We start from the raw sequence: 27,174 nt of genomic DNA, 5'->3' as shown, positions 1-27,174 counted from the left end.
TATTTTTATCTTTCTTTATTACTGGACAAGCTGCTGCTGTTGTCTCTGTACCGTTTCCTGGGTAGGCAGAGCCTGGGAAGGCTGGAGTGCAGCACATAGCAGGTTTTCCTACCTGGACTAACAACAGATGCTTTGTAGCAGGCACTGAGTGGTGGAGATACACTGCATGCAATGTGCAGGGAGACTTGGCACCCTGTTCTGCTATTCCCATTTAGCAAACAGGGATAAAGCATCAAACAGACTTTGCTTCTGCTGAGACTCCAGATGATGCCAGAGAGGTGAGAGGAAAAGCGCTGCTATCAGACAGCTTTAAAGCCTAAGGCAGGATTTCTCTGCTTGCTTGCTGAACGATGGGACTGTCTGCAGCCAAGTGTCTGATGCTGCTTTGATGCAGATTTATTGATATTCCTGTTAAAAGGCTGAACAGGCGTGAGCAAGCCAGGCGTTAAATGGACTCAGGCAGGCGAGGGAGCGCCTCACCCGCTCACAAAGCCAAGAGGTTGGTTCTCTTGTGCTCAAGTTTGTGGATATTTCACGTGTCAAAGGCAAAATGTGGCACGTGTATCAAAAAGGCAAAGACTTTGGTGGCACTTGGGCTGCTCCTGTGGTCCCTGATGGGTTCAGGAGCTTTCTGCCTCTTGGCAGTGCTTCCCCACCTCCCCAAGTAATTTCCTCGTGTTCTTTGCTGTGTGTGAGGTTGCACTGAGCCAAAGAGCAAAAGCTGTTCCTCTCCCCATTCCCCATCAATCGAGGCAAAACTGATAGGAATCAATAATTAAAGAGGCAGCAATTAACTCAGGAGAGGCAGATCATGGATGGTAGGGATTGGCAGCCAAAATATTGTTACGTCCCATCTGGAAAGCATCATTGCACGCCACCAGGTCTCCATGGCATGAATGTCACAACCTCTCTGAAGGTCTATTTGCATCCCATGATGCTTTTCTACCCCAAAAGTCAATCAGCATCACCCAAAAATACATTTTAACCTGGCAGCTACAGAACTGCAGCCAATGGGCGTCAATACAACGTTTGCAGGAGTGGTTTCCTCCCGAGGCAGTCCAGGCTCCTGCATCCATCAGCACCCACTGCATCCCCACACCAGGCGCAGCCCCTCCAATTTCTGAGTGCTTCTGGAGAGCCAGAGGTGAGTTTGTTGGTGTTAACATTTGCTTTTCTGGACATGAAAGCTGGTGGGGATAGTGGGGTTTAATTGGGTGGTATGGATGTGGTCTTCTTTTCTCTCTCCTTTTACTTGCACGGCACTTTAGGTCATGTTTCCCCTCCAGTTCTAGTCTGTGTCACACTTGTGTTTATATGCAAAGACTTCTGGGGGGAAATAAAACTGCCCATGTAAGAAAATGAGATGAAAAACATCCCGAGGCACAGCTTGGATGCTTCAGTCGGGACCTTCTATTTACCAGCGGATTTAGCAAAGTGTGCTTTTGTTGGGGAAATGAATTTTGTTGGCTTTTTTTTTTTTCTGCCAAACAGAGCCGTGGTGGAGCTCATGTTGGCCAGGATAGGCTGTAAAAAAAAAAAGAAATAAAATAATTTGTATTTCTTAGCAATGTAAACCCAGCAGGAGGGCTGCGTGTCCCCATCCACACCCAACAGCGCTGCCCTTGGGGGGGTTCATGGCTTTCATCTGCTGGAATAGTTTTAAAGCAAAATTATTTATACCCACAGCTGGGTAAGCATAATGCTGTTTCTCTTGCCAGCATCAGCTTCCTGAATCCCCAAATTAAGCCCCATAACATTATTTGCAGGAAGCCAAAGCTTGCAGCTGATGGGTTTTATCCTCCAATGCAGCCAGGTTTGGGGCATGGTTGTCCACCCAGAGCTGTTGACCCTTAAAATTGATTGATTCCTACACCTGAGCAAGAAATATTGGACTAATGTGGTCAAAAACCCCAAATCTGTTAGATCAGGAGTGTCTTCATGTCTTCAGGAGGCAATTAGCTAAGGCTGGAGCCTGTGTTGGTCACAAGGTGGTCTCTGCCTTAGGGAAAAGCAAGTCAATAATTCAGCAACTCAAGCAGAGCTGACCTGGCCAGCAAAGGATCCTTCTGGCTCCTTGTATGCACATGTAGTTTGCTTTTTATTTTAAACTTTTTTGGGATTGAATTGGGATTTTGCTTCCCTGCAGGAGATGAATGGCAGTAAATTGCCATGGATGCAGGCAGGCAGAGCAGGGGATGCAGAGAGAGCTGCTCTCAAAGTGACTTTGGGAGGCATCGACTGGGCTGCCACTAGTAGTAACCATTCCCCCGTCCAAGTCAAGTGTGAAAGACAATCCCTGGAGGTCAGATAATTAGGAAGATTAATTAGTGTCCGTGGCAAAATCCAAATAATCTCACATGGGGAATAAAAGCGTAGGTTTGTAGGAAGATATCTGGAAGTGGAAACGTGTGCAGCAGAAAATCAGGTTGTGCTCAGGATACGGGGAAAGGCAAACTCTGCTTTAACACAACCCCTTTTAGCTGTGCTCATCCCCCTAGAAGTTAAATATCTGTTTATTTCCCAACCAGCCCCACTGCAACAGCTCTGTTAGCCAAGCAGGTCTGCATCATCATACTGGGAAATCCTTCTAATAATCGCTTACACCTTCCTGCCGGCAGCAGGAGGGAAGGATGGAGATGTCACCCCAGTCAAATCCATTTCTGAGCTGTAGGGATGGGGCAGGGGGGCAGCGATGGTGCAGAGTGAGGCAGGGCTGAGCTGCTATGGGGGGAGGGTCAGCACACTGCAGGAGGTGGCAGATCCCAGTGTGCCCTCAGCCCTCCGGGAAGGTCCCTGGGGTTTTGGCCACATGCAAGAGCTTCCCATAGCAGGGATTACCCGTAGCACGGGCTGCTTCCCGGCACTTCTCACCACCTCTCCCCTTTCTCTGCCCTTGACTCCCCGTTCAGCTCTCACCACAAGTCAGGACCATGCTGGAGGATGAGGATGGGCTGAGCGAGCGGGGGCTGAGCAGCTCGAGGAGGAGATACGACGATGAAGAAGGTGAGAGACACAGCGAGCATCCCCGTCATATGGCAGTGGGACCTTCCAGAGCACCCAGCGTTCTGGGCTGCGGATGCTTTGAGCGGAAGGCTTTACAAGCTAGAAACGCTCAGACCCGCTTTCTGATTCTTTTCTTCCCATCCCAGATTATCATTCCATCTACATCGGGGTACCGGTGCCCCGGGGATACCGGAGGAAGCGGCGTCGGCGGCGATCCGCCTCCAGCCGGGACCGGACCAGCGAGAGCGAGCGGCACTACGAGCGGCAGGAGCGCTCCGACACCGACGACGGCGGCCACGGCTGCTACGAGAGCGGCAATGATAACGCCAGCAGGACCAGTGAGTTGTCCTCTGGCTTCCTGAGAAAGCAGGAGGGGTTTTGCGGTGTGATGTAAATCAGGGTTAAATCACCCTCGTGTGCGCCCTGCTGCGTTTCCTGCTTGACTTTTGCTTTCTGCTCTGGTTTTCCCGATGTCTGAGAGCTGTGCGCAGGGCATGAAGCAATATTTGGGGCTGCTTGTGTGATGGGTAGTCTGAAAAGTGATCCTCCTTGCTCTTGGGAGGTTGCATGGAGTTGTACAGCGATGTCTTGGGGGTGCAAACATCTAACTCCCCCCCCTTTCCAGCCCCAACTTTGTTCCCTTTAGTCTGTCACTCAGGACCTTACCCAGCCTCCATAATTCTCCTTATCAAAGATGAACATTTTGCACAGCAAAGTGTTCGTTGATCTCTTGATTTATTTACTTTGTGTTTGGCTTTATGTCAAACCAGCTGCTCTGCTGCCATGTCTCAGCAGCACGGGAGGGATCTCAGCCGTGGTTTTCCCCACAGAGGGAAACGTTTTCCAGTTTTTTGCGTGGGTTCAGAGTTCAGTGTTTGCAGCCTGAACTCAGAGGAAACACTGCAGGTGGTTTCCCCACTTGGCTCCAAGTGGAGGGAAAGAAAACCACCTCCCCCAAAGCAGCCCCAGACCCGTCCCTGGGTTTTGTTCTGCCATCCCTCCCCTCCCTCCCCTGGCCCTGCTGCCACACATGCTCCCAAGTGCTCACCTCTCCTGAACGCATCTCGCTTGATTTGGTAACTTCCCGTCATGAGAGCTGAAGGGAGAGGAAAGTGCTTTATATTCTCTATAATCTGCTCCTTAAGCCTGGGAGTTTAACGGGCTTGAGTGGATAAAGGAGGAAGTTTGGGGGCTTTTGTGCTGCGCAGGGAAGGTTTGTTTCGACGGGAAGAAATGGGGGAAAAAAAGGACAGCGTTCCAGGTAGGAGCCAGTGCTGTGTGCTATTCCTCCTCTGTGGTCACGGTGGAGGGAGCAGGAGGGGAGGGGAGGAAAGTCCCCATTGCTTTGGGCTTTGCTTCTCCCTGGGGTCAACGTGGGGCTGGCGCAAGTCCTGGTGATGGCAATAGCTGGGATGAGCCTGGGGACATCTCCAAATGGAGCGGGGGGGTGGGGAGGTGGGACACACCTCTGTCAGCACCTGTCCCAGCTCAGGGAAGCAGCACAGGCAGTGTTTGGGAGGATAAATCCAGACCTGGGGCCATCTGATTTCTTGAAATGAATGGGAGCAGAGCTCCTGGTCGCGTGGGATGCACGCCCCGGTCTGGTGTTATTTGGGGGAGGAAGATCCATTCTGAGCCATGGAACTCAGGAAAAAGGCTGTTGTGGAGTGACAGTGGGTGATCAACGTGTGACAGCCTGAATGGGAGCTTGTGAGGGGAGCTGTGTGTGGAGTCATGCAGTACCTCTGCCAGTTGCTATCCACGAGCAGCAGCCATGCATTTCCCCCTCCCCACAGGACATCAGCCTATCTTTACTTCTCACTCTGCATTTGGGGCTCGTTGAGGTTGTTGGTTTGGGTAGGTGCTGCTGGCTGAGGTTCCACTGTGCATCCAGTGTGTGGTGTGAAGGGCTCTGTGCCCCTCCAGTTGGTGTAACTCATCTGTCCCGTGCAATGACCCACAGAAACCTCAGCTCTTTTGTGCATACAGCTATCCTGAATCATCAGTGTTAATGCTGAGATGGTCCCACATCTCTGGGCTTGATTTGGATCCACTGCAGCTTGAATTGAAAGTGATTTGCTGGGTATAAATCAGAACAGAGAAGCTGTGAGCATCTTTCCACCTTAAGAGTTGATTGAGGGAGGTACAGATTTATCGTGTGCATGATATCTTGTTTCAGTGATCTCTTGTGAGATGTAGGTGCTGGTTCTGGGTGTCTCTGCAGCAGTGTTGCATTTCCCAAATGCAAACCACATCCTCCAGCACACAGCATCCTCAGGGGATGTTGCTACACAAACCAGTGGCAAACTGGGAGAGCAGCAAGACGGGATGGATGTGAATGGCAGCTCCCTGCCCTGCCCACATCCTCTGAGGAGATGCCACTGTTCAACATATCCTCCCAAGCTGGTGATTTCCGAGATTAATTTTGTGGCTGGATCATGTTTGCAGAAGGAGCAAAAATCTGCAGCCTGGTGCTGGGCCAGGAGCGTCCTCCAGGTGAACAAATCATAAGGGTTTGTGGCACAGAGCTTCAGCAGTCAGTTCTCTGTTTGGGTCGGGATTTGTGGGAGGTTCAGCAGCTCCATGCACATTGATCCACCTTTCAGCAAGGAACCATGGCACATGTTGAGAGACAAGGCTATTCCTTCAGCTGGCAGTGGGAATATGGGCAGTGCTGTGAGCAGTGGTCACAAAGGGGATGGAGCTGCACCCCACGCTGACCCATTCCTGGAAAACTGAAAATCCCCTTTCTGTAATGTATCCTGGATGCCACCTGGAAAGGGCATTCCCAGCAGCTCGTTCTGTTGCAGTGCAGCTCATGGCAACGTTTAAGGTTTGTGGTGAATTTAGGTTTTGCAGAGAAAACTCAAGTCTGATGGGGAGCAGCTGGGGGAGCTGGGATGGTTCAGCCTGGAGAAGAGGAGGTGCAGGGCTGAACTTATGGCTCCCTGAAAAGAAGGAGGTGGTGGTGAGGTGGGGTTGGTCTCTGCTCCCTCTAACAGCAATGGGATGAGAGGTGATGGCCTTAAGCTGCAATGGAACAGGTTCAGGTTGGATATCAGTGAAAAATTCTGAGAAAGAGCAACGATGCAGGGGCACAGCTGCACAGGGAGGTGCTGGCGCCCTGGAGGGGCTCCAGAACCATGGAGATGTGGCACTTGGGGATGTGGCCAGTGGGCACGGTGGGATGGGTTGGGATCCTAGAAGTCTTCTGTAACGATGCCATGAGGATAAAGGAGGATAATTGGAAGATAAAGATCCTGTATTCATCCAGGCGTGGAGCCCAGCTCTAAAATTAACAGGAATATGAAGAATCTTAATAATCAACATTATGGAAGTGCAAGGAGGACTTGACAACAGGGCTTTAGCCCTGGTGGTGTGGCTTAAAGTGCTTAAGCAGTTAAGCAGGCTGAGCTGGACTGCAAGGGACATCCTATTCTTTCCCAGTGGCCACAACTCGGCCTTCAGCTGATCTGCTGGCAGGACAAGGCAACGCTCCAGCAGCGCTGTGAGTTTGTCCTCTGCATGGCAACTTAATGAGCCGTGTGCTGCATTACCCGACTTTCTTATTCCAGGGTTTGGGAACAGGAGGATTCTGCTAACAAAGACATTTTCATTGCTGGATTAACTCCTGCCATATTAGGTGAGGGCTAAGACCCAAGATTTTATTAAAAATACACCATTTCCACGGAGCCTGGCGTTGGGCTGATTATCCTCTTATTCAAATAGCTGGGCAGCTATGGGGAAAGGAAGAACGGCCCAAGCCGCCCTGTGTCCATCTGGGTTGAGCGCCTCGAAGGCACAAAACCTTTTTTCGACCCTATTTGAGAACGGGCTGAGCCACAGAGGTTGGCAGCTGGGTGATGTGCTGCGACTGTGCTGCCCCAACAGAGGGAAATAGGAGGCAGGGGGGTTCTTCCCAACCCAGCCTGCAGTTTGTGGCAAAAGAGGCGGATTTTCCTGCAGAAATGGTAAATTTGGATCATTCCTCTTGAAAAGGGGGGTTGGAAGCTGGAGGGAAAGTTCTGCACAGAGCAGTCGTGCATCCTGATATGCAGTGCCAGAGCGTAATGATGTGGATGGGGATTTGGTTGCTGATGACAGGGGGCTCTGACCTGGCAAACTCCATGGATGGGGAAAAAATGCAGGAGATCCCATGGAAATGAGGTGCAGAATGCTCCTGGGCTGAGAATTTGATTGCACTGCGTGTAGGGCTGGTTGCATTCTGCAGTTCACAACCTGCCCAGTGCCCACTAGGTAGTGCATAGGTGTGTATATGTAAATATATAGGGATATATTACCCTCCTGGCTGCTACACCCATTTCTCTCACCCTTTCCTTCAGCATCCCATGTCTTTATTGGGCATGGGAGAGATGGGTTGATGGTTGGACTGGATGATAGTGGTCTTTTCCAATCAATTTTATCTCTTTGCACAGAGATTTTGGGACAGATATACTCAGAGATGCCACACTCTTCAATAACTGCTTGGCACCTTCAACGTTTTGCTCAAAGTCCCTCTCATTTTTATTTTTGAACCCTGGCATCCTATAGAACCCAACAAATCAATCTCCTTTTCTTGCTGGGCCCTTTCTGCAAGGGCTTGGCTGGAGTTCATCTTTTCACAACGTTTTTTTCCCCCCCTCCGTCAGTGTCTCCAGCTGCTGAACGTCTCCGTTACATCCTGGGTGATGACGATGAGCCCCCCAACCCCACACTCTTCACAGAGATGGACACACTGCAGCACGACGGGGAGGAGATGGAGTGGAAGGAGTCAGCCAGGTGAGACAAGCCACCCCTTAAGTCAGAAATGCATCAGCCATAGCCAACCCCAGCTATTCCTAGCTGGAAACACTGCCCTGTGCAGTGAGTCAGTGGATAAGCATTGTTTCAATGAGGTTAAGTACAATCCTTTTGGCTTTTGGTCGTGTCCAGTGCAGGGAAATGCAGAGAGCACAGCATTCTCTGGGTCGTTGCTGAAGACGTAGAGGAGGGAAGGAAGAATTCCCATCTTTCCCACATCTCCCCAGGCTGTGTCAATCCCAGAGCTGGGGCTCTTCCCCCCTGGATACACCTACATTTCCCCTCCTGCCTGCTACGTCTCTTCCACTCATCCTTTCCCCCATCACAGGGACTTTGGGACAGTTTTACTTAGGATTTCCCTATTTCTCAGTAACTGGTGTTGGCACATTCACTGTTTTACCCAAAACCTCTTTTTTTTTTTTTTTTTTTTAACCTAGCCTCCTAAATAGCTCTGCAAATCCCCTTTTCTCCTGGTTGCCAGCCCTGCTCTAGGAGCAGCATTGCAGAGATGCTGTTGATGATATATATTTTCCTCCCCATTTGGTATGGCTGTGTTACATGTGCACATCACCCCCCTTCCCAAAAGCACTCAACACACAAAAAAAATCCCAATGCGATGGGCTTTTCATCAGGCACGATGTTGGCTGATGAAGGTTTCCAAATCCCTCCCATGAGAATGGAGTTCTCAGTACCCAGATTTCCTCTCTCCACTGAGGAGCAGTTCAACCTCTTGAGCTGCAGGAGAGCTGCTCCTTGGCACGGCTGCACTACCTGTGGTCAAACCCCGCTGTGGGATTTAGTCCCTGAGAGGGGAAACAAAGAAATGAGCACAGCAGGTGGGGGTTTTGCTGGAGCTTTTGCAAAGGCCATCGTGGGGTGCTGCTCCCAGGGCAGAGCAGACGTGCCTCAGGTTCCAACGCCATCCGGAGCAGCTCTCACGGCAGTGCATGCATGCTAACCCACTTTCAGCAGGAAAATGGGGCAAAAGAGAAAGGAAAACCAACCTAATCGGCTTTGGGTGAGCAATGTGTCTTAGTGGTGCTGTGGCTGGGGCAGGGAGAAGCTGGAACTTCCTCCCAATAAAAGCAGTGTTGTTTGGAAGGCTGCAGAAGGGGTTCCTGCGAATAAATTGGGATGAGGAGCTTTGGAGCCACGGATGCAGTGCTGGTCTTAGGGACAAGCTCTGGATTTCTGTCCTCTGCATATTCCATTCCTGGCACTCCCAGGTGGTATTTTGTGGCCTTTTTTCCTTGCATCTTCTCTTTCCAGCAGCACTTTAATGCACCTCCTGCAGCTCACGCAGTCCCAGGCTCTCCATGAGCCATCAGAGACTCCCAGAAGCCATGCGCCTCCAGCACCTTTCTGTCTGTGCCCTCTGCAGCAGCAGGGATCCAAATCCATGTTATAGCAGTTAGAAGTTGCAAGGTTGAGCCTTGCCAGGACTAATCCATGGAGCCTGCAGACCTGCTTTAAAAAGAAATAAAAAGGAATAAAAAGGCAGCTTTCTTCCCCAAATTGACGACTCTCCAAGCGCTCTGTTCCCAGGGAGCTGGAAGAAATCAACCACTGCTCCCAGATCTGCCTCAATGTCTCTGGCTTGTGAAATGAAGGAATGGAGGAGAAGGGCTTATTTCCAAGGGACAGGAGCTTGCATACCTTCTCCTCTCCCACCTTGGGAATGAATTGCATTGAATTTTGAGCATTGCTAAGATGTTAAAAAGATGCAACACTGTGGATTTATGCATCCCTGCATGCATAGAGATGAAGTTCTGCCACTCTGTGTAAGTGCAAAGCCTGGCTAAGGCAAGGTCAGCTCTGTGGGAAAACCTCCCACATCAGTACCAGGAGTTCATCAGCTGCAGGGCTGCGTGGTGGAGGCAAGTTGGTTTTGCTCCACTCTGCAACTGCACAAGCAATGAGAATGAGGTGGCTTCATTTCTGTGTTCTCACCCTGAACAGCGAGCAAACTCTTTGCAGGAGGAGGTGATGAATTAACTCAGGTTTGTAAACTTCCTGAAGAAATGCAGTTCACTTCTTCCCCTCGCACAGCAGCTCCACTCCAGGCCCATTCCCAGCTCTGCTGCTGTCGTTTCAGGTGGATAAAGTTTGAAGAAAAGGTGGAGGAAGGCGGGGAAAGGTGGAGCAAACCCCACGTGTCCACGCTGTCTTTGCACAGCCTGTTTGAGCTGCGGACGTGCCTGCAGACAGGAACGGTGCTCCTGGATCTCGATGGTTACTCTTTGCCCCAAATCATAGGTATGAGTCTGCAGGTAGCAGCAACTCGCACAAAGGGAAGTGAAGATGGCAGTTGAAAGCCATCAGATCGGTCCAGTAAGAGTCGATGGCTTTTTAGGTTTCTGGGAAGGGGGAGAAGGTTTTGCAGTGGGGTGACTCTCCCTCGTTTGATGCTTTCAGACGATGTCATTGAGAAGCAGATAGAGGATGGTCTGCTCAAACCTGAGCTGAGGGAAAAGATCAGCTACGTGCTCCTCAGGAAGCACCGCCACCAGACCAAGAAGCCAATCCACCGCTCCTTGGCCGACATCGGCAAGTCGGTGTCCTCCAACACAAGTGAGTGCTATAGGGGCGAAAGACTCATCGAACCATCTGGTAGGGTTGGCATCCCTGTTGCATCCCAATTCCATCCTTCAATCTTCACTTAGCAGTCCCTGGGGGAAGCAGATCTCGGGAGACAAAGAAGCAGAAATGCCAACCATCTGGGGCATAAAACTGTTTATGGCAGCAGGAAAGACCCCAGAAGTTTTGCCACCCTCTGAACGTGGCAGGTCATGGAAGCTAAAAGCCAGAGAAGTGTCTGCTGAGGTGGACAGAAGCATTGGCGGTCACTTGGCCAAGGGGCAAGCAGCCTGCAGACAAATCCAGTCTGCTCCGTCACTGAACCTGCCTATTTCTGAGCCCTTATAAAAGGGGATTTGTTTGTTTTCACGCTAGATTATTTACTTAGATTTAAATGGAGCTCATTTGGTGGAGCCCAGGATTTGCCAGGCTACAGCTGCTCTCTGGGCAGACACAAACAGCAGAACCCAAAGTGCACGTGGAAGAGGCTGTCAGTAAGCAATATATCCACCCCATGGGCATCCCGAGGTTTTACAGCAGCCATCATCCACATCACAGGACTAGATATTGGAGCTAATATTTGTCCAGAAGCTCTCAAAACAGAGCACAATTTGGAAATTTTGTAGTTACTCCCTGTAGATATGGAAAAGAGGGGTTTCTTTCATTCATTTCTTGTGTTTTGCTAAGATGATGGCATTGCTTTGACTTTGCAAGGAGGAACAACAAGGAGTAGCAAGGAGGAGCTACAAAGGTGGTTGATGGCAGGGACAGGTGTGTCCTCACGTCTCTTGTGCCAACAGGAAATCTTCAATACCAGAATAAATACTGCTGGCACACAGAAAAACAGGACGTACCAGGTTCCATCCTTATTTCCAGTTGCGTTGGTGTTGGGTTGTAAAGAAAAAGAGGACGGTTGCTGTGGTTGCAGCTGGTGTTTCAGAGAGAAGCAGTGCAGCCCTTCAAACCTGGAGCAGAAGGTTTTCCCCAAGGAAAACACACTCTGGGAACTTTTTATTACGTTGGCCCACAGTGCCAGAAGCAGATGTTGGCAGGATGGCAGTGAAGGTTGACCCTTTGCACCAATATCCCACTACATGTTGTTGCCATGTGACAGATGGCAGCAGAGGGGTAGCTGGGCAGAATGGAACTCCTGGCATGGAAGTGCAGATGAAGCAAAGGGCTGGAACTGAATTCCTCCATGTGGAAAAAATGGCCCCCATTGACATTTGCCAACACTTATGAATGTTTACAAAGAACAAACCGAATGTGAGCACAGTAAAAGTAGGACTGCATGGGGCAATATTTTGCTAGCAATGATGCTGTCATAGCAGCTGTGCAACAGTGGAGCACCTCTGCTGGTGCAGGTTTTTACAAGGGTGGCACACAAGCTCTTGTTCATCACTGGTGAAAATCCACAGCTCACGGTGGTGATTTTGTTGGAAAACCATGATTTGTAGCTGAGAATCTGCTCCATCAGAGAGTGTTACTGTGCTCTTCGTGTCCGTTTTCATGGAAATAAATAGGAGGCATTACTTTTGGAGTGACCTATGTAGAATTGCGGGCTTCAAAATCAAAATGTGAAGCACTGGTTCTTTGGGAACAGCAACTGCCATCTGAACCCAGCTTTGATGGGCTCAAAGAGAGCCTTGCCCAGGCTCTGGGGGGGCGCAGGCGCTTTGCACGGAGAGCACGCGAGGCTTAAGGCAGCAAAGTCTATTTCTCGCTAATGGAAAAACTACTATGGGTGGAATAAATTGCAGATGAGTTCAGAGGCAAAAGCAAACTGCGGGTGTAGCGGTGCCATAAAGGCCACCCCAGCACCAGGAGGCCGATGACGAACCTCCTGCCCCCCTCCCTGTGGTTCCCCCTTCTTCTCTATCCTTTCTTTTCCCAGGTCGCAGCCCCGTCCGCAGCCCAGCTGCAGGTGCTGCCTTCCATCGCTCCACGGAGGACCTTCGGATGCGGCAGAGCGCGAGCTACGGCCGCCTGCGTAAGCTGGGGTGGGCAGCAGGGAGCTGAAACCATCCGAAAAAGGAGCAGGGAGGGGAGGGGGGGGGAACAAAACTGATTTGCAATGTGAGATAGAGTTCTGCCACACACCCCTCTTTGGCCACCAATGTGTTGTGCAGCTGTAGGATGGCTGGTGTTAGCAAAGCTGCTGTTGTTATTGAGCTTTTATCTTTGTGCTGTGCTAAATAATGATCTGTTCTCACTGAAGTCATGGCATCACAGAATCACAAGGTTGAAAAGGATCTACAAGATCATCCAGTCCAACTGTCCTCCCATTAGCCTTGCTTCCTCAAGCCACTAAACCACATCTCGTAGCTCCTCATCCAGACAAAGTCCTCCTGCCCCGTTTTGTTCTTCCAAGTGGGGCTGAAATTCAGCTGCACAACGTATGGAGTTTTTCTCACCCTGCTTCTTTCTTGTCTCCAGGCCACGTGCAAAGCCGAAGCATGAATGATATCTCAGACACACCGAGCACCGACCAGGTATAATGCCCAAATTTTTGTGCCATGTAATGAGGAGCATCTCTAACACAACTGGCTGCTGTGGGCCTGCTTGCAAACGAGCTGTGATGTGTGGGGACTCCGTGAGAGTTAAGGTCCATGTGAGCATTGTGCAGTCAATAACCACACAAATTACTAATTAGTGAAACGAATACGTATTGATCCTTGTTCATTCATGGGGAAGCTGTCCCAGAAACAACCATAGGATTACAAAATCCTTTACTTTGAAAAAGACCTTCAAGTTCATCGAGTCCAGTCATCAAACTGACCTATCAAGTGTTTCTTTATGGAAAGAGTGTTGGGTGTTGGAACACGCTGCCCAGGGAAGTGGTGGAGTCGCCATCCCTGGAGATACGTAGGAGATGTGCAGATGTGGCACTTAGGGATGTGGTTCAGTGGTGGAATTGTGGAGGTAGGGAGATGGTCGACTTGATGGGGTTGGAAATTAAGAAAAGTTTATTCTCAAGAAGGGTGTGGAGGCACTGGCAGAGGTTGCCTGGAGATGTGTTGTGGTCACCATCCCTGGAGGTGTGCAAGAAAAGGGTAAATGTGGCACTGAAGGACGTGGTCAGCGTGCGTGGTGGGATGGGTTGGGCTTGGGGATCTCAGTGGTCTTTCACTGCCTTAATGATTCTACGTGTGGTGAAAACATAGGAAAGGAAATGGGTTTGACAGTGCATGTGTGAACACATCCAAAACAGTGCCTGCTGGGTGCAGGCAGCTTGCTCGGGGTAAATCCCAACCAGTACTAGGGGCTGCAAACAAGAATACAGCCCAGAGAGGTTTAAAGCTGTATTTAAAATCTGTTGTCTGCAAGTGCAGTAATTAGGCATGCTTCCTGTGCCATCCTGCCAACATATGGCTTACAGGATGGGGCTTGCAATTCAGTCCTGGGAAATACATTTGATGTTTCCCTACAGCTTTCAGTGTTTTGTGTATTTGACCTGAGGCATCTGGTGGATATATTTGAAGTCCAGCTGCTGGAGCCAGAAGCAATGCTGACTGGGGGAAACATGGCACAAGGGCTAAAACTGTGCAGGTTGAGTACAAAATCTGTCAGCTGTGAGTTAATTAGCCAGCCCAGAGAGTGGGGATGGAAGGGTCTGGCAGGGATTTGCAGGGTACAGTGTGGTGTAAGTGGTTGCCTTGCCCCAAGGGACATCCTCAGTGCTCTTATCTGATGTGATGCAATGGATGGAAATCCCCATTTTCCTGGGTTGCCTGAGCATAACGCTCTGGGGCTCTTCATGCCATGGTAACACCACCAAGCTTGACCTCACCCTTTAGTGCTGGCTTTGAAATATGTCATCGTCTGCCAAAAGGGATTGTGTCTCCTCTGCCTGCTTCTCTTGCTCGCTGCCCTCCAGCACGTGGCACGTCCCCAAACCCAGGTACTGGGCATGAGGAGGGAGCAGCAGGATGAGGAAGCCATGGTGCATGAGAGACAGCTCACAGAAAGAAGTTTTTGCAGTGCATCTTCCTATATTACAGCTGCAATGAAGCAAGCAAATTGCCCTGCAAGGGACCCCAAATACCAGCCTCCAGTGGTGGGATGCAGAGAGTTAATTCCAAAATATGCAAAGCATGTAGTACCAAGAGTGCTGGACATAATCACTCTGTAGGCCTGCTACAAAGGGACTTGTTCAATGTTACATGAAGCTTAGTGGCCACTGTTAACTCCTGCTCTTGCTTGTTCCAAGCTGCATTGGAGGAATTGGTTTATTATTATTTTTCTTTTCTTTTTCTTTTTTTTTTTCCTTTTTTTTCTTTTTTTTTTTTTTTCCATTCGGGTTTAAAGGATTAGAAAGGGAGAGCTTGCTGCCCTGCTCACATGCCTCCCCTCATGCTGGCATATAGATTATAATAACACCCTGCCTCGGTTTGTATTGAACCATTTTGGGCTAATAATGAAAGAGCTGCAGGGGAGAAGAGACCCAGGGAAAAAAATCCATGGTGGAGGTTTCCTGCTTGCATTTCCATTCCTGCTCTGAGGATGGAATGTGGGCAAACGAGCTACAAAGACAGAGCTCAACCCACCAGTGCAAAGCAGCAAGTGGTGGCTCAGCCTTCCAGGGGAGCCTGGGGCTACGGGGTTGCAAGCAGGCTTAGAGAGACGCCTGCAGGCTTCCCACAGAATCAGTATTTTTGGCTTAGATTTTATGCAGTCAGTCTGGGGATTGCTGTGGACTTTCCTTGCTTAGACCCCAGCACAGCAAAGCACCTTTTCCAACACATGGAGTGGCACGTTTGCATTAAGCAGCCCGGAGCGCGTGCTCCCAAGTTTATCTTAGGCTGGGAGCTGCTGTTGAAATTCACAGATTCAGCTTTACGAATTCTCCCTGTTTTATTTGTGGAAATGGCCCTCGCATCCCTTGGGAATCCCAGGAGCATCAGAGAGCTGAGGTTGAAGCCTGCAGCCCAACCTGGTGCTGCAGCTTTAGTGTTTGTAGTCAAGGTACAGGAGAGGAGGACAGGTTGGATTTTAGCAACCGCTCGCTTCCCTACCTCATCTTCCCCAACAGCTGAAAAACAAATTCATCAAGAAGATCCCCAAGGATGCGGAGGCCTCCAACGTGTTGGTGGGAGAAGTGGAATTCCTTGAGAAGCCCTTCGTAGCGTTCGTGCGGCTGCTCCAGGCAACCATGCTGGGAGGGGTGACGGAGGTGCCCGTCCCCACCAGGTGAGCCTGGTTCTGAAGCGCTGGCTGGTCTCGCAGCAGGGGATTTGGCAGTGTGAGGATGCCAACACGGTGCCACTCCCTTCCCAGATTCCTCTTTATTCTCCTGGGCCCCGCAGGAAAAGCCAAATCCTACAATGAGATCGGCAGAGCCATTGCGACCCTCATGGTGGATGATGTGAGTAAATACCAAACCCGGCCCTGCTGGGAGCCCTCTTGCTCAGAGCTAAGAGAAAAATGCAGTTTGCATCCTATTGCTCAAACGAACAAACTTTAAACATCCATAACGACGTGGGGGGGGACATATGGGCTCTGTCCCCAAACTGACAGCTCTCTTGACCCTTAGCTCTTCAGTGACGTTGCTTACAAAGCCCGAGATAGAGAAGACCTGATTGCTGGCATAGACGAATTTCTGGATGAAGTCATTGTCCTGCCACCTGGCGAGTGGGACCCCAACATTAGGATCGAGCCACCCAAAAAAGTGCCCTCAGCTGAGAAGAGGTGAGTGGGAGACGTGGGGTTGGCCCCAGCCCTGTGGTTGTCCCCATCTCTCTCGTTTTGGAGATGCTTGTCCTCATCCCTGTGTGTAACCTCTGCAGTAATAATAATTCCCACAGGAAATCAGTTTTCTCATTGAATGAAGTGGGGCAAATGAATGGCACAGCTGGAGGGGCAGGTGCTGGGAGCGGTGGAGGAGGCAGTGATGATGGGGAGATGCCTGAAGTGCATGAAATTGGGGAAGAGCTCGCGTGGACTGGGAGGTGAGCATCACCTGGCCACCCAAAAACCCCAGAGGGTGCTGTCACCCATCAGCATCTCCTGCTGCTCACCCTGTGGCTTCCAAGGGTGCAAGGGTGAATTCCTAAAGGGAATTTTGTACAGTGCTGTACGCATTTTGGATCTCATCCTTGGTTTTATTTCCACAGGTTCTGTGGTGGCCTCTATTTGGATATCAAGAGGAAGCTTCCCTGGTTCCCAAGTGACTTCTATGAAGGCTTTCATATCCAGTCCATTTCTGCCATCCTCTTCATCTACCTGGGCTGCATCACCAATGCCATCACATTTGGGGGTTTGCTTGGAGATGCAACAGACAACTACCAGGTGGGGTCCAAGGACAGGAGTCACTTTGGCTTAACAAAGGCAAATGGGGATGAGATGGAATGGAGTGGGAGCTGTGCCAATCTTTGATGCTAGGGGTGGAAATTCATTCCCAAGTCATAGAATAGAATCATAGAATTGCTCAGGTTGGGAAAGACCTTAAAGATCATCAAGGCCAACCACATTCCAACAACCCACCACTAAATCATGTCCCTGAGCACCACATCCAGATGATTTTTAAATACATTCAGGGATGGAGGCACAACCACCTCCCTGGGGAGCCCATTCCAGTGCTTAACAACCCTTTCTGTAAATAAGTTCTTCCTGATATCCAAGCTAAACCTCCTCTGGGGAGGCTGTCCCCAGATACTTGGAGGATGGGAAAGCCCATATCAGCGACAATACCAAGAGCAAGGGAACATGATCCCAGGCCACCCTATGTGAGTCCAAATAGGAGTCCGTAATTCCCATCCCTACCTGGGGTATCCCTGGGGATGTAACCTGGCACTGCACCACATAACCCTGGGTGTAATCTGTTCCCAGGGTGTCATGGAGAGCTTCCTTGGCACAGCAATGGCAGGTTCCATGTTTTGCCTCTTTGCTGGACAGCCGCTCATCATCCTCAGCAGCACCGGCCCCATCCTCATCTTTGAGAAGCTGCTCTTTGACTTCAGCAAGTAGGTGCTGAGTGATGCCAGAGGGATTGGGAACTCCGTTACCGGGATGGGGTCTGACCCCCAACCCAACGTGTTCCTGAGCTGCTCTCATTTTCTGCCTGCCTTCAGAGGTAACGGCATCGACTACATGGAGTTCCGCCTCTGGATCGGCCTGCACTCTGCCCTACAGTGCCTTATCCTGGTGGCCACTGACGCCAGCTTCATTATAAAGTACATCACCCGCTTCACAGAGGAAGGCTTCTCCACCCTCATCAGCTTCATCTTCATCTACGATGCCATCAAGAAGATGATAGGGGCCTTTAAGTACTACCCCATCAATTCGGACTTCAAGCCAGACTATGTGACCATGTACAAATGCGAGTGCGTTGCTCCTGACCCAGGTGAGTACAAACCTTTCTCAGCGTTGGATGGGGATGGTGAGGGGAGGTGGGTGCCCGCGGGGGGTCCCACTGTAGGTAGATCCCAACTGGATCATCAGCCAACGACATTCAAGGAGCTACCAGTGAGACTGGGGCAGAGAGACCTCATCATCCTCCATCGGGGGTGATTTGGGGCAAGGTGTTGGAAATGGAGCCTATCCCATGGCCAAGCATGTCAGTGCTTGCTGGGATGTGTTGGAGAGCCCGGAGCAGCTGGACCTGGATGGATAAAAAGATGGAAAGAAAGATTTTTATTTATTTATTCATTTTCCTTGGATCACTGATTCCACCCTGCTGCCAATGGAAACTTCTTTCCAGAAAACACACTGAGTCCTTTCCTGTTTCTGGAATGCAGTAAGGATATCCCAATTGGGTTTGGAAAAACTCTTGGACTTTTTTTCTTTTTGTTTGTTCGTTTGCTTTCCTCTTTTTCTTACTCCTCTTCAAAAAGAAGAGGCCACAAGGCTCTGAGCAGGCAGTCTTTTGGCATCTCCTCTGGTTTTGATCCAGTTTCTACTAAGAGGAAGAAGCTGCAATCATCACAAGCTGTTCTTTGGGGGAAGTGAAGCAAAGGCATTTTCCAGACGTAGCTTTCTCTGATGGTGAAGAGGACTATAATTCACGCTGCCTTTTGCCAACAGTACCTCTATTTGCTCCTGGATAGACGTGCAATGATCCCAAATCCACATCGTGCAGCTCAAACGCTCCCAGTGACGGTCCCAGTGTGGAGCTAATGCCAGTGACCACTTCTCTCAAATGGGCCAAATTTATTTGAAAAGTAGAAAAGCAAACGATCTGTGGGGCGTATCAGCTGCAGGTGGAGGAGAGAAAGAGGGGTGACAGCAAAGAAACAAAAGCTTCCAACACCTGCCATATAACCTGCCCCAATGCGTCCATTGCTTCAAGAAGAGATCTGACATGCCAGGATGGAAATAGCATTCAGCCCCCTGTTTGATGGGGTTTTGTGGTTGTTGTTCTTTTGACTCAGTTCCCATTTACTCACCGTGCGCTGAACGACTCGATCCCATCAGGTTTTGGATGGAAGCTCCCAGCGATGGCGCTTGTCCTTTTGGAAGCCAGACTCCCCCAGTGTTGGCCAGCTTAGCCCAAGTGCAACCCCCAGGGCTGAAACATCACAGCCTCAAAGAGTTCTCTCCCTTCCAGAGCCCCCACCCCAGCCTCTGCCCAGAGCAAGCCCCCCTGTTGGCACCAAGAGCCATCCACAGCCCCAAACCTCCAACCTCTGAGCAATCCGGCCCCTCTTCCTCACCTTTGCTGCCCTGGGCACCAAAGCAATGATGGATTTTCCATGCCTCTAGATGTTGAGAAGTTGTGTTTATTCTCCCCTCCATACTCTTTTTTTTTCTTCTTCTTCTTCTTTTTTTTTTTTTTTAAGTAGTTCTGATTTTTTATTATTATAACTGATTTGTACCATATTTGTCTCTGCTGCACACATCAATTTGGGCTGATTTCAATCTCAAGTGAGTATCACCTTCTAAATATTAAAGCTCTTTTAATATTTGATACTCGTACCGCCTCCAAGGGGGCTTTTGTTGTTATTTTTTTTCATGTATTTTACTCTTCTCTCTGCTCCAATAGAAGGGTTTATGTAGAGCCCTTACAGGTTCCCATGTTCCATACTGCCAATGCTACGCCATTCTTTGGGTTGTAGAAGTAATAAAAAAAAGAAAAAAAATCTGATTTCTGGAAAAGCAAAAGGTTATGGAGGGAAATAATAATGATAACAACAACAACAACAAATGTTTTAATGCTGTAAACAGGGCTGGGTTTGCCAGCACTGCTTCCTGGAGCCTGGTTCCAGCAGCCCCCAGCATCTCTGCTTCTAACCCAGCAATTGCTTCTCCTTCATTAATTCTCTGCACCCGGGAAGGCTGCAGCAAGGTGGAGCAGCCAAACTCCCACCTGACCACAGGAAGAGGATGGACCCCAGGGACTGGGGGGGAGAGCAACCCCAGACCCCATGTAATGCAGCACGAGGAGCTCCCGACACCGCGGAGCTGCATTGCCTGAAGAGCAGAACCTCTCTGTGCTGGAGGAGAAGGTGCCATGGTTAGAGAGGAGAGCCCAGCAGGTTGCCTTTTACTGATTGCTTTGCAGTGAGCCACAAAAACACCTCTCTAAAAAAAATAATATATACATATATATATATACATACATAAAATAACGCCAATGCCAAGCTATGCCAACAAATTGGGCGTTACTGGGTTCCACCTCTCCAAAATGGACAGGCTGCTTTCTTGGTCTCTATTCTCCCCTCTTCCACCCTTTGGATTGCACCTCTGACCTGGGTGGCTCCAGGGGGAGTGCATGGGATTAATCAGGGAGAAGTTACTGTGGGGTTAGAAACAGGGTGTGCTCCCCAAACCTTGGTCAGCCCTTGGGTGTTTGACCGCTGCACGGGGCTTCAGAGGACGTGCTTGGCCCCACGTTTGCTTTTACATCCCCCGGTCTGAGCCATGCTTCTCTTCATGGAGCCTGGCCAATTTTTAATGCAGGAACCTCTCTGTTAGCCAAGAACCTTAATAACAAACTTCTTTCCTGCAGCCAACATGACACTGTTCGATGCTTCAGTTCCAGTAGCACCAAACACCACTAACGTATCTCTGGTAAGCGGGGTTGTGTGCTCCCATGGGGGGAGGTGTGCCATGGCTGCACTGAGGGCTGGCACCAGGGTTGAGGTTTGGGGGAATGCTTTGCATCGGTTTGGGCTCACAGTTTGACTCGGCAGCACCAAATCCCCACCTTTGAGCCCAAATTAATGGCGTCTCTGGGGTCTTCCCACAGTTACGGGGTTGGAGCAGCTCCCATTGGAAATTCCCCTTCCTTGTACACCACCATTGCTTAACGCTAATTTTGATTTTTCTTTTTTTTGGGGGGGGTTCTCCCCAGTACAATGCTATTAACCTCACAGCTCTGGATTGGACTCAGCTGAGTAAGAAGGAGTGTCTCAAGTACGGCGGCAGCTTAGTGGGGAAATCCTGTAAATTTGTGCCCGACCTGGCCCTCATGTCCTTCATCCTCTTCTTTGGGACCTACTCCATGACTCTCACCTTGAAGAAGTTCAAATTCAGCCGCTACTTCCCCACCAAGGTAAGAACAGCACCAACATCTGCAGGATTTTGCCCCAATCTTTCCCAAAGGTAGGAAAAACGGGAGCTGCCGGTCTCCTTGCTGGGTGAGAAAATAAATCCGTGTTTCTCTTTTACAAGAAAAGGAGATGTTGGTATCAATAAGGACAATCCTCTCCAAGCTTTCAGATGCTGCTTGGGCTCTTGTGTGCTGGATATCCCAATGCCATGCGATGCAAAAGGGGGAAAAATGCTTTTTGTGAGTTATGCCCATCCATGTGCAGTGCTGGAATGCCAGGGGGAAGCATCAGACACGGGAGCAAATTCCTCCATCCCATTAATTGCCCTTTCTGCCCCCATTTCCCATCTGCCTCCAGGTTAGGGCCTTCATTGCTGACTTTTCCAATGTCTTCTCCATCCTGCTGTTTTGTGGTGTGGATGCCTGTTTCGGCCTGGATACCCCGAAGCTGCACATCCCCAGTATCATCAAGGTTTGGCCGCACTGCTGTGGTCTGTGCCTCTCCAATGCTCTCTCTTCAGCTTCTCAGTGCTTTTGGGGGGGACATGGTGGTCCCCTTCTTTTCGGGGCAAAAAACATGGTGTCTGAGTGCCTTCTGAAATACTGCTTGGCGTTTCGGGGGGAATATTCTAATTCTGTGACTTTTCTTCCTTCTTTTTCTTTCCTTTCCCCTCTCTCTGTTCTTCCCACCTCTCACTCCGGCAGCTCCGTAAGCTCATTAGCGATTTCTCTATCTTTATGTCCATACTAATGTTTGTGGGGCTGGATGTGCTTTTCGGACTGAACACCCCAAAGCTCCAAGTGCCTACTGACTTTAAGGTAAAAAGCAATAAATCCCTTTCTGGAAGTGTTGCTGAAAACATCTCTTCCCCATCAGTGGTGTGGGGCTCCTCCCCTGTGCGAGGGCAGCTCGGTCCAGATGAGCATCTGGGGAGTATTTGGGGCTGCAGCACGTGGCTCTAGGGGTGGATGGACATGGGATAAAGTGATGCTTATAAGGAATGGGGTGTGAGGTGATGTGGGGCTTGCCAAAATTTCCAAGCCTAGGATTCTTCTCGGCTGTGGCATGCAAACTGCTCTCTCCCTCCAGCCCACGCGTGTGGACCGAGGGTGGTTTGTCTTTCCCTTTGGGAAGAACCCATGGTGGGTGTACCTGGCCAGCGCGCTGCCTGCCCTGCTCGTCACCATCCTCATCTTCATGGACCAGCAGATCACAGCCGTCATCGTCAACAGGAAGGAGCACAAGCTGCGGGTGAGTCGGGATGCATCCTCACATGGGATCGTAGAGTCATGGAATTTGGGTTGGAAGGAACCCCTTGAGGGTCATCTGGTCCAACTCTCCTGCAGTGAACAGATCCATCAGTGCTCAGAGCCCTGTCCAGGCTCATTGAGCAATAGGATGTCTTTGGTTGGAAGGGACCTCAAAGATCATTTGGTTCTGACATTCCTGCCTAGTGCAAGGTTCCCAATCACTAAATCAGGCACCAGATCAGGCTGCCTACAGCCCTGTACAACATGAAATGGGTCATCACCACTCTGGGCAGCAGTGCCATGGCCTCAATGTCCTCTTAGTAAAAAATTTCCCCGGCATCTAATCTAAATCTCCCCTCTCGCGCTTGGCCATACTGAACTTCATTACATTCTCATGGGCCAACTTCTCAAGCCCAACCAGGTCCACCAGGATGCCATTCCTTCCTTTTATTGTGCCAGCTGCACCCACTCAGATCGGTGTCATCTCCAAACCTGCTGAGGGTGCTCTCAATCCCACTGTCAGTGTCACTGATAAAGATGTGAAAGAGCTCCGGTCCAAAGAAGGGTGCCCAATCCAGGGGTAATGCAGGGCACTTCGTGGGCTGCAGAGTGCAGCCAGGGGAAATCTCTGCCTTGCTGGGCCCTGTGGTGTACAGAGGTACCTCCCCACACCCCCCTGTGACCCCTGCACTGTGTTGCAGAAAGCAGCAGGCTACCACCTGGACCTCTTCTGGGTGGGCATCCTCATGGCAGTGTGCTCCTTCATGGGGCTGCCCTGGTACGTGGCAGCCACCGTCATCTCCATCGCCCACATCGACAGCTTGAAGATGGAGACAGAGACCAGCGCTCCTGGGGAGCAGCCCCAGTTCCTGGGGGTCAGGTGAGGGGGGCTCAGCCGTGCTCTGCCCCAGTGTTGTGGGAACCCATCGGCACAGCATCTCCCCCCTCTTTCCCCACCCCAGGGAGCAGAGGGTGACGGGCATCATTGTCTTCGTGCTCACAGGGATTTCTGTCTTCCTGGCCCCGATTCTGAAGGTAAAATATCCCCCACTGCCTCATCCCTGCTCTGCAGGTGGTCGGGGTGGATTTTTTTCCCCCTGTTCGTCCCCCAGCATTTGTCCCCCTCCCCAGGAGTGAGCTGCTGCCTTCCTTGGGGTAAGGGCCGTGTTTTTCCATGTCCCCAGTACATCCCCATGCCAGTGCTGTACGGTGTCTTTCTGTACATGGGCGTCGCATCGCTGAACGGCATCCAGGTGAGCACTCCTCCTCTCCTGCCACAAAAGGGCCCCACACTTGATCAGAAATCAGAGAATCACAGTATCATCGTGGTTGGAAGATCCCCAACCCATCCCAGCATCCCCACTGACCACATCCTTCACTGCCACATCTCCACGGTTCTGGAACACCTCCAAGGATGGTGACCCCACCACCACGCTGGGCAGCTGTGCCAGCGCCCAACCAGTCTTTTGGAGAATAAATTTGTCCTCATATCCAACCTGAACCTCCCCTGGTACAACTTAAGGCCATCACCTCTCTTCCTAATGCTGTTACTTGGGATCAGAGTCCAACTCCTTCCTCTCTACACCTCCTCAAAGATGAGGATTTTGGACCCTAGAACTTTTCCATCCCCAGCATTTCCAGCCACGTGGGGCAGCAAATATCCAAACCCCTCTGTGAAACATCACAGAGCCCCAGCTGCCCCATTTGTGGCACAGAAAGAGGATTTCTCCGGGCAACTGGGAGCCTGCATGGGGGCAGTGGGGTTGATGGCTCACATCAGTCTTCATCCCACCCCAGTTCTGGGACCGCTGCAAGCTCTTCCTCATGCCAGCCAAGCACCAGCCCGACTACGTCTTCCTGCGGCACGTTCCGCTGCGCCGCATCCACCTCTTCACGCTGGTGCAGATCGTCTGCCTGGCCGTGCTCTGGATCCTCAAATCCACCGTGGCTGCCATCATTTTCCCTGTCATGGTAAGGCTCAGCACTGCAGCATTCCCCAGGCGGTTCTTGCTCGTTTTCTATTGCAAAAAAAAATCACACTGACTTTCTGATTTCCCATGGGCATCGCCCTTATTGCAGCCTTGCCTGCAAGATGCTGGGGTTGAAGCAAATCTCGGCAAGTGGTGGCCCCCAGTCCTCACTCTCCCCTCCCTCCCTCTCAGATTTTAGCCCTGATCCTGGTGCGGCGACTGCTGGACTTTGTCTTCTCCCAGCATGACCTGGCCTGGATTGACAACATCATCCCTGAGAAGGAGAAGAAGAAGGAAGATGACAAGAAGAAGAAGAAAAAGGGCAACAAAGGGGACAGCAGCAGTGATGAGGAGGTGTGCAGCTGAGGGGGCTGGGGGGAAGGTTGAGACAGCACAGACATGGGGAGGGGAAGGGTCCTACTGAAACCCCCAGGGCTGCAGTTTGGGGAGAAGGTCTTTGGGTTTGAAAGGGCAAATGAGTGCAATTTGGCCTCACCTCGTTCCAAAAGCTACTTGGCAGACTGCTGGGCTCAGTTGGGACAGTGGGTTTCTAGGGGGCCTCCTTTCTCAGCTGGAAGTGTTTCACCTCCGTGTCCTTCCCAGGAAAGAGGTCCCCCACCTGGAGCTCTGCGTTCTGACTCCTCTCCGAATGGTTCTGACATGGATCGCAGGTGAGCAGCACCCACAGCTCCAAAGCTCACCCTCATGTTGCCCCTTCCTGAGAGGCCCCCATCCACACCGTGAAACATTTCCAGGTCCAGCAGCCAATGCTTCCCACTGAGCATCACTTTTGCCACTACCTTGAGCCAGTTCCCATCAGTCTTTGGGCAATTCTGAAATGCTGAAGTATATTTTCACAGCATCCTTTATGACTTTTCAACTATTTTTTCCCAGTAGTAGCAATACCCAGAGCCCTTCCATGGGGGAGTTCTGGGCTATTTGGGGAGCAGGTGGGTGCCGCGCTCACCTCCATGTCCCCCTCCTCCTCCTCCTCTGCAGCATTACACTCCACCTGAAGATTTCATGCCCATCATCTCCTGCATTTAATTACTCCCGAAGCCCCATCTGTGCTGTGCCCCAGGTGAAGATAGAGATGGAGTCAGACTATGAGGACACCGACACCGAAAAGGCACCGCGGGACATGGGCAGTGAGACCACGCTATAGTTCCCTGCAGTGCTTCCTCTAATTTATATATATATATAGATATTTATATATTCATATATATATATAAAGCAAATTGGACATATTTTTCTACATGAGACTGAGGAGAGCGCTGGCTCCCAAGGCTGCTGCTCCTGTAGTTCTTACTGCTGTCCCATTTCCTCCCTTTCTGTTGGGCGAAGGCACCGGCGCTGATGGCAAAACGGGGCTCAAAATGTGGAAATGAGCATTTTTGGCCTCTGAACCACTGCTGGGCTGGAGAAGCCAAAGGCAGCTGGGGGTGGTGCTGGGGAACGTCCCAGCCATCCCATCAGGGTCCTGCTGTAGGGGAGGGGTTCTCCTGCCCAGGGGGACTCAGCACAGAGGCAGGGGATGAGGATGCGTTGGAGGCTGAGGACTGGCAGGAGGAGGGAAAGCTCAGGAGCTGCAGTGCCTGAGGTGGGTGTGTTGTGGGAGCAGCAGGAAGGAACAGAGCTTGATCACTGCTGCAGAGAACTGGGAATGCTTTCCATAAGGAACTGGGCAGCAGAGCTGAGCACGGCCATGCCTGACCCCGTGTCACTGCCCCAGCAAGGCGCAGTGCTGGGTCCCAAAATCCAGTAACGGGGCAGGAGCCCTGTTGTGCGCCCAGCCAGGCCCTTCCTGCACCTTCTCCTTGCCCCATACACACCAAGGAGCCTCCCAGCTCCTGGACAAGGGAGTCTGCACTCCTCAAGCTCCTCCACCCCCATTACACACACATGGTTTAACAGCAAACATCCCCCCACGTAACCCCAGGATGGGGCTTCTTCTGCCTTTATTTTAAGGCTGTAAAAAGCCCTCTCTCTTCCCCCAGGCAGAAACAGCCTACCTGGTATTTATAGGAGCTCTGTGCTCTTGCCAGCCAGCAGTTCCTGGGACACTGACTAAATATTGCACCTGGTCTGAACCTCCACGTGGGACAGCCCAGTTCTTTGTAAATAGTCAAGTCAAACAAGAAGGACTTGAATGCAATTTCGTGTTTATAGCAGTGTTTTTCTGGTTCAAGAACACCTATGGAACCATGGTGAGCTTAATAAGACAGCATTACTCTGGTCACCACTTTAGCTTGACGTTAACATTAAGAGCTATTGCAGCTTGGGTGCACCGTGTCTATTTTTTAGTATTTTGTACCAATCTCATGCATGGTAGCTGAAGCATGGCACAGGTAGGTTTCTGCTTGTAATCACTGCACCGTGGTTAATTTGCTTTATCCACTATGTCAGCTCTACTGCACAGCAGCCCTGGAAAGGCTTCATGGACTCTGGGGGCTGTTCCATAGGTCGCAGCTGAAGCCTCAGCTCAGATCCTTCTAGAACACAGCTTGTTTCGATTTATCCATTTTGCAAGCCTCACACATGGTTTATACTTTTTGTATATGAAATACTGGAGCGTCACAGATTTGCCAGCCCCGTTACAGTACTACTTTTAGCCATTTTGTATTTACCAGTGATACAATCCAATAAATCTCACTTAAATTAGTCTCAGCTCTCACTGTGTTTCTGGTGCAGCCTCAGCCCCTTGAACCTCAGCTTCCCTTTCCAGGTGCTCCCTGGTCAGCATCTGTATAAGCATTCTCCCCTCCAGGAAGAGAAATTAAAGGTGACTTTGCAGATGGCTGCAGCTCTTGCACAGCAACAGACCTTCAGCTCTGCAGCAAAGCTTGCCTGCACCCAGAAAGGTGGGATCAGTCCTCCCAGGGATACGTGACCACAGGTAAGGGCAACTGTAAAGAAAAAATTATTAGTTCTTTGTTTGCTCTTCCACTATCAGCTGTTGTTTCTCAGTTCAGAGCCATAGCGCAGTTGCATTTTGGTCAAACTCAGAGAAAGGTTGAGCCATCCCTGCTCTGAGAGCACAGGGAGCTCACAGTGCAAGTGTGGGAACTTATCAGGGAACTACAG

The 27,174-nt window shown here is 50.6% G+C and overlaps 1 protein-coding gene across 14 annotated transcripts; it reads left to right on the top strand.

Moving 5' to 3' along the window:
• The first annotated feature begins 161 nt into the window (after positions 1-161).
• On the top strand, positions 162-26,751 carry SLC4A5 (solute carrier family 4 member 5). Of its 14 annotated transcripts, none has more exons than XM_052664958.1 (28): positions 162-278; positions 1,036-1,144; positions 2,910-3,003; positions 3,150-3,341; positions 7,653-7,782; positions 9,899-10,059; positions 10,219-10,374; positions 12,275-12,370; positions 12,817-12,872; positions 15,413-15,570; positions 15,658-15,745; positions 15,914-16,068; positions 16,185-16,328; positions 16,494-16,668; positions 17,209-17,342; positions 17,451-17,722; positions 20,327-20,388; positions 20,672-20,872; positions 21,228-21,341; positions 21,665-21,688; positions 21,960-22,121; positions 22,822-23,000; positions 23,083-23,155; positions 23,233-23,373; positions 23,918-24,091; positions 24,283-24,444; positions 24,694-24,761; positions 25,090-26,751. In XM_052664958.1, the coding sequence occupies exons 1-28, from the start codon at positions 265-267 to the stop codon at positions 25,253-25,255; spliced, it is 3,660 nt and encodes a 1,219-aa protein (XP_052520918.1). In that variant the 5' UTR covers positions 162-264; the 3' UTR covers positions 25,256-26,751. The 14 variants fall into 14 exon arrangements, 13 of the variants coding, with proteins under 13 accessions (XP_052520918.1, XP_052520924.1, XP_052520919.1 ...); XM_052664959.1 differs by having other exon boundaries at positions 180-278; positions 994-1,144; positions 23,305-23,373; XM_052664956.1 differs by having other exon boundaries at positions 180-278; positions 994-1,144.
• The last annotated feature ends 423 nt before the right edge of the window (positions 26,752-27,174 follow it).

The sequence above is a fragment of the Tympanuchus pallidicinctus genome, unplaced genomic scaffold, assembly GCF_026119805.1.
Source record: "Tympanuchus pallidicinctus isolate F22 unplaced genomic scaffold, pur_lepc_1.0 scaffold60, whole genome shotgun sequence".
In the NCBI taxonomy this organism is placed as follows: domain Eukaryota; kingdom Metazoa; phylum Chordata; class Aves; order Galliformes; family Phasianidae; genus Tympanuchus; species Tympanuchus pallidicinctus.
Note: the sequence above shows the minus strand (reverse complement) of the source record. Positions and strands in the feature narration are given on the sequence as shown.

Bases quoted from the DNA above. Each gene is read 5' to 3' on its own strand.
- SLC4A5 (XM_052664956.1), top strand. The intron at 10,060-10,218 runs GTATGAGTCTGC...TGATGCTTTCAG, and splicing joins CTCTTTGCCCCAAATCATAG to ACGATGTCATTGAGAAGCAG. The intron at 16,669-17,208 runs GTGGGGTCCAAG...ATCTGTTCCCAG, and splicing joins ATGCAACAGACAACTACCAG to GGTGTCATGGAGAGCTTCCT.